General features: G+C 38.7%; 1 protein-coding gene across 2 annotated transcripts in view; it reads right to left on the reverse strand.

Annotated features, from left to right (window-relative positions):
- Positions 1 to 12,715, reverse strand: part of Stk31 (serine/threonine kinase 31) — an 80,560-nt gene that overhangs the window by 1,882 nt on the left and 65,963 nt on the right. For both annotated transcript variants that reach the window (XM_085839697.1, XM_085839696.1), the window contains exon 23: positions 3,941 to 4,009. In XM_085839697.1, the coding sequence (XP_085695823.1) occupies positions 3,941 to 4,009 (69 nt within the window). The remainder of the gene's footprint in view (positions 1 to 3,940; positions 4,010 to 12,715) is intronic.

Below are 12,715 nucleotides of genomic sequence, written 5' to 3' on the forward strand. Positions count from 1 at the left end.
CAGGACTGGAACTCAAGCAGGTCAGAAAGCAGGAGCTGATGCAGAGGCCATGGAGGGATGTTCTTTACTGGCTTGCTTCCCCTGGCTTGCTCAGCCAGCTCTCTTATAGAACCCAAGACTACCAGCCCAGGGATGATCCCACCCACAAGGGCCCTTTCCCCCTTGATCACTAATTGAGAAAATGCCTTACAGTTGTATTTCATGGAGGCATTTCATCAATTGAAGCTCCTTTCTCTATGATAACTCCAGCTGTGTCAAGTTGACACAAAAATAGCCAGTACAATTGACCCCTTGTCAACTTGACACACAAACACATCACTAGTAAGCCTCAACTCTTACATTCTTATTCATCCCCAAGATCTAAATAACTTTAAAAGTCCCACAGTCTTTACATATTCTTAAATTTTCAATCTCTTTAAAATATCCATCTCTTTTAAAATCCAAAGTCTTTTTACAATTAAAAGTCTCTTAACCGTGGGCTCCACTAAAACAGTGTCTTCCTTCAAGAGGGAAAATATCAGGGCACAGTCACAATCAAAGCAAAAATCAATCTCCAACTGTCCAACGTCTGGGATCCAACTCACGATCTTCTGGGATCCTCCAAGGGCTTGGGTCACTTCTCCAGCCAGGCCCTTTGTAGCACACACATCGTCCTCTGGGCTCCAGATGCCTGTACTCCACTGCTGCTGCTGCTCTTGGTGGTCATCTCATGGTACTGGCATCTCCAAAACACTGCATGACCCCTTCAGTCCTGGGCCTTCAATTACAACTGAGGCTGCACCTTCACCAATGGCCTTCCATGGCCTCTCACAGTGCTGAGCCTCAGCTGCTCTGCATGACCCCTTCATGCCTTCAAAACCAGTACCACCTAGGTGACCCTTACACATTACCAAGTCCCACTGCAGAAGGAGTACAACCTTGCCTATCTCTGGAACACAGCCTCTTTGTGCTTTCAGAAAACACTTCCCAGAAGATGTCACCTCAACGATGCTGGTCTCTTCTTAATCACCGCTAATTTCTTAGCTCCAGCTAACCAGCATCAATAGTCCCAGTAATGCAAAGTTTTTGCTTTAGTAGTTCTGGTATCTTGTTAATCACAGCTGATTCTTCAGCCCCAGCTAACCAGAACTACAAAATCTTCACAATCAAAACAGCAACGGCCCTGAAAAGAGTCTTTAATTTTCCCTCTGAAATTTCACAAACCAGACCTCCATCTTCTGCACTGTTCTCAACATTATCTTCCAAGCTCCTACACAACATCTGACAGAGCTCTTAACAACGAATGGATCTTCAAGCCCAAAGTTCCAAAGTCCTTCCACAGTCCTCCCCAAAACATGGTCAGGTTGTCACAGGAATACCCCACTCTGCTGGTACCAATTTGTCTTAGTCAGGGTTTCTATTCCTGCACAAACATCATGACCAAGAAGCAAGTTGGGGAGGAAAGGGTTTATTCAGCTTACACTTCCATACTGCTGTTCATCACCAAAGGAAGTCAGGACTGGAACTCAAGCAGGTCAGAAAGCAGGAGCTGATGCAGAGGCCATGGAGGAATATTCTTTACTGGCTTGCCTCCTCTGGCTTGCTCAGCCTACTCTCTTATAGAACCCAAGACTACCAGCCCAGGGATGATCCCACCCACAAGGGCCCTTTCCCCCTTGATCACTAATTGAGAAAATGCCTTACAGTTGGATCTCATGGAGGCATTTCCTCAACTGAAGCTCCTTTCTCTGTGATAACTCCAGCTGTGTCAAGTTGACACAAAAATAGCCAGTACAGGCTGGAATATTACCTCTTAAAATATACAACAATTTAATTCAAAATAAACCAAAGATCTAAATATAAAAGCTTAAATTATACAACTGTAAGAAGAAAATATAGAGGTAAATATTTCCAATTTTAGATTTAATAAAGAACTCTTGAAAATAATCCCTTACGTACAAGCAACAATGGACAAAGTTCATTGAAAATTACACTTTTGCTTCAAATGACACTATCAAGAAAAAGAGAATAGCACCCATAGAATGAGGTAAACTATTTGCAAACCAAGTGTCTAATATTTTATTTGTTTCTAGAATACAGAAACAACCATTAAAATTCAAAAATCAAAGGGCAGCACAATTTTTAAACTGTAAAAAATAGTAAGAGTCTGCACAAGCATTTCTCTGAGGAAGACAGCACAAATTTAAATAAAGACTGTGAGTGAGATAGTACCCATTATGATGGCTAGAATCAAAAAGTCTTATAACTAGTGTTAATACAGAGAAACTGAAGCTCTCACATATGCTACTACAAATGTAAGATAACTTCTTGGAATCTAGTGTGTCTTCAAAGTACTAAATAAACAGTTGCCACATGGTCCATTAATTCTACCTCTAAGAATATACCCAAAAGAAATGAAACATGTCTACTCAAATGTCTGTATATAAATGTTTGCATCATTCTCCGTAATAACCAAAGGTATATATAACTAAAATGTCCATAAGTAGGTATCAATAAATTGTGGTCAATCTATCACTGGAATATTACTTAGCCATGAAAGGGATGAAATATTAATACTAGAATTTGTATGAAGCTTGAAGCATGCTAAGTGAAAGCAAAGCACACTATACCCATTATGGTTCCATTCATATGAATGCCCACAATAGCAAATTATACAGAAACAGAAAACACATTAGTTGTTAATTAGAATTAAGGAAAGGAATACAGGCACTGAGAGGTGGCAGATATAGTGTAATGAGTTTGTGGTGTTGGTTGGACACATGACTATACTAAAAACCACTAAGTTATACACTTGAGGTGGATAAACTGTAAAGTTGGTTATCTTTTTGTTGTATTTAAGTTATTTAATGCTTTACAGAAAGGCATGCTATAATTTTCTTAATATTTTAAGAAAATTAAAATGTCAAACCATGAATGAATTATGATTAAAAAAAAGAAAAGACTCCAACAGAAAAAATACTTCATGAACCTTTCCTTCCTTAAATTGCTTCTTGGCATGTATTTGATCACAGCAATGAAAAAAGTAACTAACAGAGAAATTCCATATTGAGAGCAGGGTTCAGTGACCTGACCCTGTAGTTCTTGGGTCTTTGGTGTTAAAATCCCCTGGAGTGTTAGAAGCAGAGCACACTGTGCTTCTAGTGGGAGTGAAGAAGGTAAGAATGCCAAAAGGACATCAGACAGTGGCAGTCTACTCCCTGAGGCTTCAGAGGGGAAAAGGATTCTTACTAATTAGGCTAGATGCACTCCATGTGATACTCCAGAAAAACAAAAACAAAACTGTGCTTTCTTCCCATACCCTGAGAACCTGAGTGAACAAGGAAGTGAATCACTAATGTATCTGGCAAGGGAAACTTCAAGACAGAAGAACATTCTAGCTGTGGAGTGGCTACCAGTGACTTTTTCCATTCAGAACTACAATGCAAGAGAGCAAAAAGTGAACTAGAAAGACACATACACACACAAAATTGTAGTTAGTCAAGAAAAAGAGCCTAGGCAAGACTACATTATTAATTTCACTTCCAATGTTCAACCCTTGTACCTAGTTCCCTAGTACCCTAATACCTAGTAGCTAGTTCAATTGCTGGTCCCAGACAAGTGCTCAAAATAAGTTGTCTGAAAACATATATGGATGACAAAACTCTATCAATGACACATATGAATTTTAAAGAAAGGAGCTACATCTTAGACACTTACAAAAATTAAACATTCATTTCAAAACAAAATAACTTTGGAATATATAATAAATACTGTATTTCCTTATTTAGACAATTTGTTAATTATCTGGCAGTCCCACAAGTAGGGTACTTCTATTTTCTTCTATACTTCATTATTTCTAATGCAAGCTTGACTTTTTATAGAAATCAGAGATCATCTTCAAAGACTTCTAAATTTATATTACTACATATTCCAAATGAGTAAATAGTCAAAGGAAACCTACCAAATGAAACTGATCTACTTTTGGAATTCCATCTTCATTTGTCTCAAACTCTTGATTTTGAACAGAAAGCTGCAAAAGAACACAAAAGTGAAAAGGCTTCAAAGGTATCTAAATCAGTGGTTCTCAACCTACAGGGGCTGCATATCAGATATTTATATGTATGATTCATAGCGATAGCAAAATTATAGTTATGAAGTAGCAGGGAAATAATTTTATGGTTGGGAGTCAAGACAACATGAAGTATTAAAGTGTCACCGCATTAGGGAGGTTTAATTAGTATTAAATACTAATCCTAGAGAGTCTAATCTGAACCACTTTCACATATAATCAACCCATAGTTCACTGGCTACATGTATGTTGGAATAACCAGAAATGAAACCCAACACTTTGTAAATTACAACACCATACCACAATGTCCAAAGACTGGATACCCCTAGATTCTGATGGAAAGAGAAGAGCTCATAAAAAAGCACACTTCTCATGCAGGATAAAAGTTCTCAGTAAAAAAATAAAATGCCCATAGGCAAGTCTGTTGGGCATCTTCTTGATTAATAATTGATGTGGGAAGACCCGGACAACATTGAGTGATACCAACAGTGCAGGAGGGCCTAAGAAAACAGAGTAAACCATGAGGAACAAGCTAGTAAGCAGCATTCCTCCATTGGCTTCTGCTTCAATTCCTGCCTCCAGGTTCCTGTCTTGACTTCTGACTTCTGATGATGGATTCTGATATGAAAGCATAACAAAATAAACCTTTTCCACCCCAAGTTTCCTTTTGTCATGGAGTTTTAACACAGCAATAGAAAGCTAACTAAGATACTAAATATACCAAATTTCTTACATTCACAAAGGTATTCTGACTCCTATGTTTCATCACCCATCCCTAACAACCATCAATCAATGACTGTTCTTTTCCTACATGAAAATCCAAATTCCATATTTACTACTATTTTGGTGGGGAGGAATACAGGTATACAAACATGTGTGTGCATGTGCATTTGTGTAAGCAGAGAGGTCAACCTTGGTTATTCTTTCTTACAAATTATATTTACTATTTTCTATTGTTATGATAAAACTCCATGACCAAGACAACTTGTAAAACAAAGTGTTTAACTTGGAGTTCATGACTCCATAAGGTTAGAGTCTGTAATTATCATGGCAGTGAGCATGGTAGTAGACAGGCAGGCATGGCACTAAAGCAGTAGCTGTACACACAGATCTCCACACATAAATGAAAGATAAAGGAAAAAGACACTGGGAATGGTGGAAGTCTTTTGAAACCTCAAAGTCTGCCCTCAGTGACACACCTCCTCCAGCAAGACCTCCTAGTCCTTCCCCAACAATTCTTCCAACTAGGGAGAAAGAATCCAAACATATTAAGCCTATGAGAGCCTTTCTCATTCAAACCACAGGAGTCATCAACTACCTTGTGTTTTGAAAAAGTGTCTCTCCTTATGCTAGAACTCCCAAATTAGGCTAGCCTGGCTGGCCAGTGAGCAACAGGGATCCACCTGTTTCTACCTCCTCAGTATTAGAATTATACATATCCACCAAACACTTGGCTTTTTCACATGAGTTCTGGAGATTGAACTCAGAACCTCATGGTTGCATAGCAAGCACTTTACCAATTGATATACCTTTCCAGTCCACATGTTTATTTTTTTTGAGGTAAATCCTATACAGATCATAATTTTACATATAAATATTTTACTAAAAAAAAAAGAGACACTTTTTTTGGTCAGTGGCTTCATGGCCCCAGAACTGCAACCCCTGCCCCCATAAACTATACAGTCAGGAAATTTAAAGAAAGCATATGTCACAGGACAATGTGCACAGGACTATGAAGCATACCTATGCAGTAAGCAGCAAGGCAGAAACCTGGACAGAGACAAAGTATCTGCAGAATATCAACAAACAGCATGCTCAGTGTTTAGGGAGGACAACCCAGGAGTGTACCAGCAGTCAACTGGACTCCTAAAATCTAAGAGGCATGATTACCATCTGTGACCTGACATAGGATTAGTCAGTGGTGGAATTAGTATCTCAGTATCTGTGACCTTAACTCCTCTCCCTTTATTCTTTTTTGTCTAATAATTTCTATTTCACTTTCCTTTGGAATGGCTTTAACTTGGTTGAAGAGTCTTTAGCAATCTCTCAAGTCCTAGAACCCATTTAAGTTGTGTGAATACATTTCTTTCTTTTCATTTTATCTTTAGTGTCTACTGATGGATCTTCACCTCATCCCTTTTTTTAAAAACTTTGTTAACAAATTCTTTTAATAAAATTAATTTTGGTGATAATGATTGGTAAAATACATACTATGCAACTCATACAGTGATTTGTTTTATGATTTTTTTTAGCTATTTTCTTTATTTACATTTCAAATGTTATCCTCTTTCCCAATTTCCCATCTGAAAATCCCCTACCCCCTACCTGTTCCCCTTTTTACCAACCCACCGACTCCCATTCCTGGTCCTGGCATTCCCCTATACTGGGGCATAGAGCGTTCACAGGATCAAAGGCCTCTCCTTCCATTGATGACAAACTAAGCCATTCTCTGCTACATATATAGCTAGAGCCACAAGTTCCACCATGTGTTTCCTTTATTTGGTGGTATAGTTCCAAGGAGCTCTGAGAGGAGTGGTTAGTTCATACTGATGTTCCTCCTATGGGGCATCAGACCTCTTCAGCTCCCTGGGTACTTTCTCTGGCTCCTTCATTGGGGACCTGTGTTCCGTCTAATGGATGACTATGAGCATCCACTTCTGTATTTGCCAGGCACTGGCAGAGCCTCACAGGAGACAGCTATATCAGGCTCCTGTCAGCAGGTTCTTGTTGGCATCTGCCATAGTGTCTCGGTTTGGTAGTTGTTTATGGGATCAATCCCCAGGTGGGGCAATCTCTGGATGGTCTATCCTTTCATATCAACTCCAAACTTTGTCTCTGTAACTCCTTCCATGGGTGTTTTGTTCCCAATTCTAAGAAGGGGCAAAGTGACCACACTTTGGTCTTCCTTCTTCTTGAGTTTCATGTGTTTTGCAAATTGTATCTTGGGTATTCTAAGTTTCTGGGCTAATATCCACTTATCAGTGAGTGCATAGCAAGTGATGTCTATTTTGATTGGATTACTTCACTCAGGATGATATCCTCCAGATACATCCACTTGCCTATGAATTTCATAAATTCATTGTTTTTAACAGCTGAGTAGTACTCAATTGTGTAAATGTACATTTTCTGTATCCATTCCTCTGTTGAGGGACAACCGGGTTCTTTCCAGCTTCTGGCTATTACAAATAAGGCTGCTATGAACATAGTGGAGCATGTGCCCTTATTACATGTTGGAACATCTTCTGAGTATATGCCCAGGAGAGGTATTGCTGGATCTTCTGGTAGCACTATGTCCAATTTTCTGAGGTACTGCCAAACTGATTTCGAGAGTGTTGTACCAGCTTGCAATCCCACCAGCAATAGAGGAGTGTACCTCTTTCTCCACATCCTCGCCAGTATCTGTTGTTACCTGGGTTTTTGTTCTTAGCCATTCTAATGTGAGGTGGAATCTCAGGGTTGTTTTGATTTGCATTTCCCTGATGATTAAGGACGTTGAACATTTTTTTAGGTGCTTCTCAGCCATTCAGTATTCCTCAATTGAAGATTCTTTGTTTAGCTCTATACCCCATTTTTAATAGGGTTATTTGATTTTCTGGAGTCCAACTTCTTGAGTTCTTTATATATATTGGATATTAGTCCCCTATTGGATTTAGGATTCGTAAAGATCCTTTCCCAATCTGTTGGTGGCCTTTTTGTCTATTGACAGTGTCTTTTGCCTTACAGAAGCTTTGCAATTTTATGAGGACCCATCTGTCAATTCTCAATCTTACAGCACAGCCATTGCTATTCTGTTCAGGAATTTTTCTCCTGTGCCCATATCTTCAAGGCTTTTCCCCACTTTTTCCTCTATAAATTTCAGTGTTTCTGGTTTTATGTGGAGTTCCTTAATCCAATTAGACTTGAGTTTTGTACAAGGAGATAAGAATGGATCAATTCAGGCCGGGTGTGGTGTCACATGCCTTTAATCCCAGCAGAGGCAGGCGGATTTCTGAGTTCGAGGCCAGCCTGGTCTACAAAGTGAGTGCCAGGACAGCCAGGGCTACACAGAGAAACCCTGTCTCAAAAACCAAAAAAAAAAAAAAAAAAAAAAAAAAAAAAAGAATGGATCAATTCGCATTCTTCTACATGATAACTGCCAGTTGTGCCCGCAACATTTGTTGAAAACGCTGTCTTTTTTCCACTGGATGGTTTAACCTCCCTTGTCAAAGATCAAGTGACCATAGGTATGTGGGTTCATTTCTGGGTCTTCAATTCTATTCCATTGACCTACCTGTCTGTCACTGAACCAGTACCATGCAGTTTTTAATCACAATTGCTCTGTAGTACAGCTTGAGGTCAGGCATGGTGATGATTCCACCAGAGGTTCTTTTATTGTTGAGAATAGTTTTTGCTGTCCTAGGATTTTTTGTTATTCCAGATGAATTTGCAAATTGCCCTTTCTAACTCTGTGAAGAATTGAGTTGGGAATTTTGATGGGGATTGCATTGAATCTGTAGATTACTTTTGGCAAGATAGCCATTTTGACTATATTAATCCTACCAATCCATGAGCATGGGAGATCTTTCCATCTTCTGAGATCTTTGATTTCTTTCTTCAGAGACTTGAAGTTCTTATCATACAGATCTTTCACTTCCTTAGAGTCACACCAAGGTATTTTATATTACTTGTGACTATTGTGAAGGCTGTTGTTTCCCTAGTTTCTTTCCCAGACTGTTTATCCTTTGTGTAGAGAAAAGCCACTGGTTTAATTTTATATCCACCTACTTCACTGAAGCTGATTATCAGGTTTAGGAGTTCTCTGGTGAAATTTTTAGGGTGACTTATATGTACTATCATATCATCTGTAAATAGTGATATTTTGACTTCTTCCTTTCTAATTTGGCTTCACAGAACGAACTGGGTAGAGTACTTTCTGTTTCTATTTTGTGGAATAGTTTGAGAAGTATTGGAAGTAGGTCTTCTTTGAACATCTGAAAGAACTCTGCACTAAACCCATCTGGTCCTGGGCTTGTTTTGGTTGAGAGACTATTAATGACTGCTTCTATTTCTTTACGGGATATGGGCTGTTTAGATTGTTAATCTGATCCTGATTTAATTTTAGTACCTGGTATCTGTATAGAAATTTGTCCATTTCGTCCAGGTTTTCCAGTTTTGTTGAGTATAGCCTTTTGTAGAAGGATCTGATGATGCTTGGGATTTCCTCAGGTTCTGTTGTTATGTCTCCCTTTTCATTTCTGAGTTTGTTAATTAGGATACTGTCCCTATACCCTCTAGTTAGTCAGGCTAAGGGTTTATCTATCTTGTTGATTTTCTCAAAAAAACAGCTCCTGGTATGGTTGATTCTTTGTATAGTTCTTTCTGTTTCTACTTGGTTGATTTCAGCCCTGAGTTTGATTATTTCCTGCCATCTACTCCTCTTGGGTGAATTTGCTTCCTTTTGTTCTAGAGCTTTTAGGTGTGCTGTCAAGCTGCTAGTGTGTGCTCTTTCTATATTCTATTTGGAGGCTCTCAGAGCTATGAGTTTTTCTCTTAGGACTACTTTCATTGTGTCCCATAAGTTTGGTTATGTTTTGACTTCATTTTCATTAAACTCTAAAAAGTCTTTAATTTCCTTCTTTATTTCTTCATTGACCAAGTTATCGTTGAGTAGAGTGTTGTTCAAATCCACGTGTATTTGGGCTTTCTATTATTTATGTTGTTATTGAAGATCAGCTTTATTCCGTGGTGATCTGATAGTATGCATGGGATAATTGCAATATTTTTCTATCTGTTGAGGCCTGTTTTATGACCAACTATATGGTCAATGTTTGAGAAGGTACCATGAGGTGCTGAGAAGGTATATCCTTTTGTTTTAGGATAAAATGTTCTGTAGATATAGGTTAAGTCCATTTGTTTCATAACTTCTGTTAGTTTCACTATGTGTCCGTTTAGTTTCTGTATCCAGGATCTGTCCATTGATGAGAGTGGGGTGTTGAAGTCTCCCACTATTATTGTACGAGGTGCAATGTGTGCTTTGAGCTTTACTATAGTTTATTTAATGAATGTGGATGCCCGTGCATTTGGAGCATAGATATTCAGAATTGAGAGTTCATCTTGGAAGATTTTACCTTTGATGAGTATGAAATGACCTTCCTTGTCTTTTTTGATAACTTTGGGTTGAAAGTTAATTTTATTCGATATTAGAAACTCCAGCTTGTTTCTTCGGACCTTTTGCTTGGAAAAAAATGTTTTCCAGCCTTTTACTCTGAGGTAGTGTCTGTCTTTGTCCCTGAGGTGTGTTTCCTGTATGCAGCAAAATGTTGGGTCCTGTTTACATAGCCAGTCTGTTAGTCTATGTCTTTTTATCGAGGAATTGAGTTCATTGATATTAAGAGATATTAAGGAAATGTAATTATTGCTTCCTATTATTTTTGTTGTTAGAGTTGGGATTCTGTTCTTGCGGCTATCTTCTTTTAGGATTGTTGAAGGGTTACTTTCTTGCTTTTTCTAGGGCATCATTTCCCTCCTTGTGTTGGACTTTTCCCTTTATTATCCTTTGAAGGGCTTGATTTGTGAAAAGATATTGTGTGAATTTGGTTTTGTCATGGAATACTTTGGTTTCTCCATCTATGTAGTTGAAAGTTTTGCTGGATATAGTAGCCTGGGCTGGCATTTGTGTTCTCTTAAGATCTGTATAACATCTGTCCAGGATCTTCTGGCTTTCATAGTCTCTGATGAGAAGTCTGTTCGAATTCTAATAGGTCTGTCTATATATATTACTTGACCTTTTTCCCTTAATGCTTTTAATATTCTATCTTTATTCACTGCATTTGTTGTTCTGATTATTATGTGTCAGGAGGAATTTCTTTTCTGGTCCTTTTTATTTGGCGTTCTGTAGGCTTCTTGTTTGTTTATGGGCATCTCTCTCTTTAGGTTAGGGAAGTTTTCTTCTATAATTTTGTTGAAGATATTTACTGCCCCTTTAAGTTGAAAGTCTTCATTCTCATCTATACCTATTATCCTTAGATTTGGTCTTCTCATTGTGTCCTGGATTTCCTGGATGGTTTTGGGTTAGGATCTTTCTGCATTTTGCATTTTCTTTTATTGTTGTGTCCATGTTTTCTATGGAATCTTCTGCACTTGAGATACTTTCTTCCATCTCTTGTATTCTGTTGCTGATGCTCACATCTATGGTTCCTGATTTCTTTCCTAGGATTTCTATCTCCAGAGAAATCTTTGTGATTTCTTTATTGTTTCTACTTCCATTTTTAGATTCTGGATGGTTTTGTTCCAGTCTTTAACATGTTTGGTAATGTTTTCCTGTAACTCTTTAAGGGATTTTTGTGTTTCCTCTTTAAGGACTTCTAACTGTTTACCTGTGTTCTCCTGTATTTCTTTAACGGAATTATTTATTTCCTTCTTAATGTCCTCCATCATCATCATGAGAAATGACTTTAGATCCATATCTTGCTTTTCTGGTGTGATGGTGTGTATCTAGCACTTACTATGGTGGGAGAGTTTGGTTCTGATGATGCTAAGAAACCTTGGTTTCTGTTGATTATGTTTTTATGCTTGCCTCCTGCCATCTCAAGTGCTTGTTTCCCTCAATATATCTGATTGGAGCCTGTCCTTCCTATAATCCCGGTTGATTTTACGACTCCTCAGAGTCCACCTTTCTCTGTGATCCTGTAATTCCGGGCTCCTGTGAACCTGAGATTCTGGTTGTGTCAGAGTTCTTGGTAGTCAAGCTCCCTCTGAGACCCTGAGATCCTGGTGTGACCAAGCTCCTGGGATCCTGGGATCCTGAAATCCTAAGATCGTGGACATGTTATAGTGTCTAGAAGTGGTGTCTCCTCTGGGGACATGTTATAGTGTCTAGAAGTGGTGTCTCCTCTGGGGACCGTGGGGCTGTCTGGTGTGTTCAAAACCAAGGTATACCAGAACCGATCAGAATGAACCCGAGCCACTGGTCAGGCAGGGCTCCTGTGTCCTGTTCCTGCTGTCATGGGCCTGTCACGATTGGTTTGGAACAGATGTAGGTTCTACTCACCAGTGATCCTAAGATCCTGGGCATGCTAGGGTACCTGCAGCATGGAGAGTCCTCTAGGGACATGGGATCATCTGCAGAGTTCATGCCCAAGCCACCTCATCCCTTTTATTCCCTCTCTGTATTTGCTTTTCCTTCCTTGCCAACCCAATATTAACCACTGGTCTTACTCTCTTCTTAATTTCCATTCAGAACCACAGTAATTAGCGTCTTACTATATACTGTATTACCAGTGTCTTTTACTTGATTATATTTTAAAGGGTGATATTTATCTGATTATTATTGTATGTTCATAATGAATATAGCATTTGACATTGACAGTCTACTTTCAGAGAAGTACTAGAGACAAATGGCCTGAACATTAGTCTAACAGTAAAATGACACTCCAACCTTTCAACAAAGTCATCCCTCTTGAACAATGCAAACACACTGGAAGAAAGTGGGTATTTTTTAAAATCCAACCAAACTAATTCTAGATGTGCAAATCCTGGGACAAAACCACAAAGAAAAAGAAAAAGAAAAAAAAGAAAGAAAAACTAGTGCAACAATACTTCAAAAATTGTTGATCCCACTCTCAGCATTCCCCAGTTGCCTGTAGTTCTTTGTCTAAAGATGAGACCTAGTCAGTTTTCCCCTTCTGT

This window comes from Mus caroli, unplaced genomic scaffold, assembly GCF_978045245.1.
Source record: "Mus caroli unplaced genomic scaffold, Mus_caroli_1 scaffold_7, whole genome shotgun sequence".
In the NCBI taxonomy this organism is placed as follows: domain Eukaryota; kingdom Metazoa; phylum Chordata; class Mammalia; order Rodentia; family Muridae; genus Mus; species Mus caroli.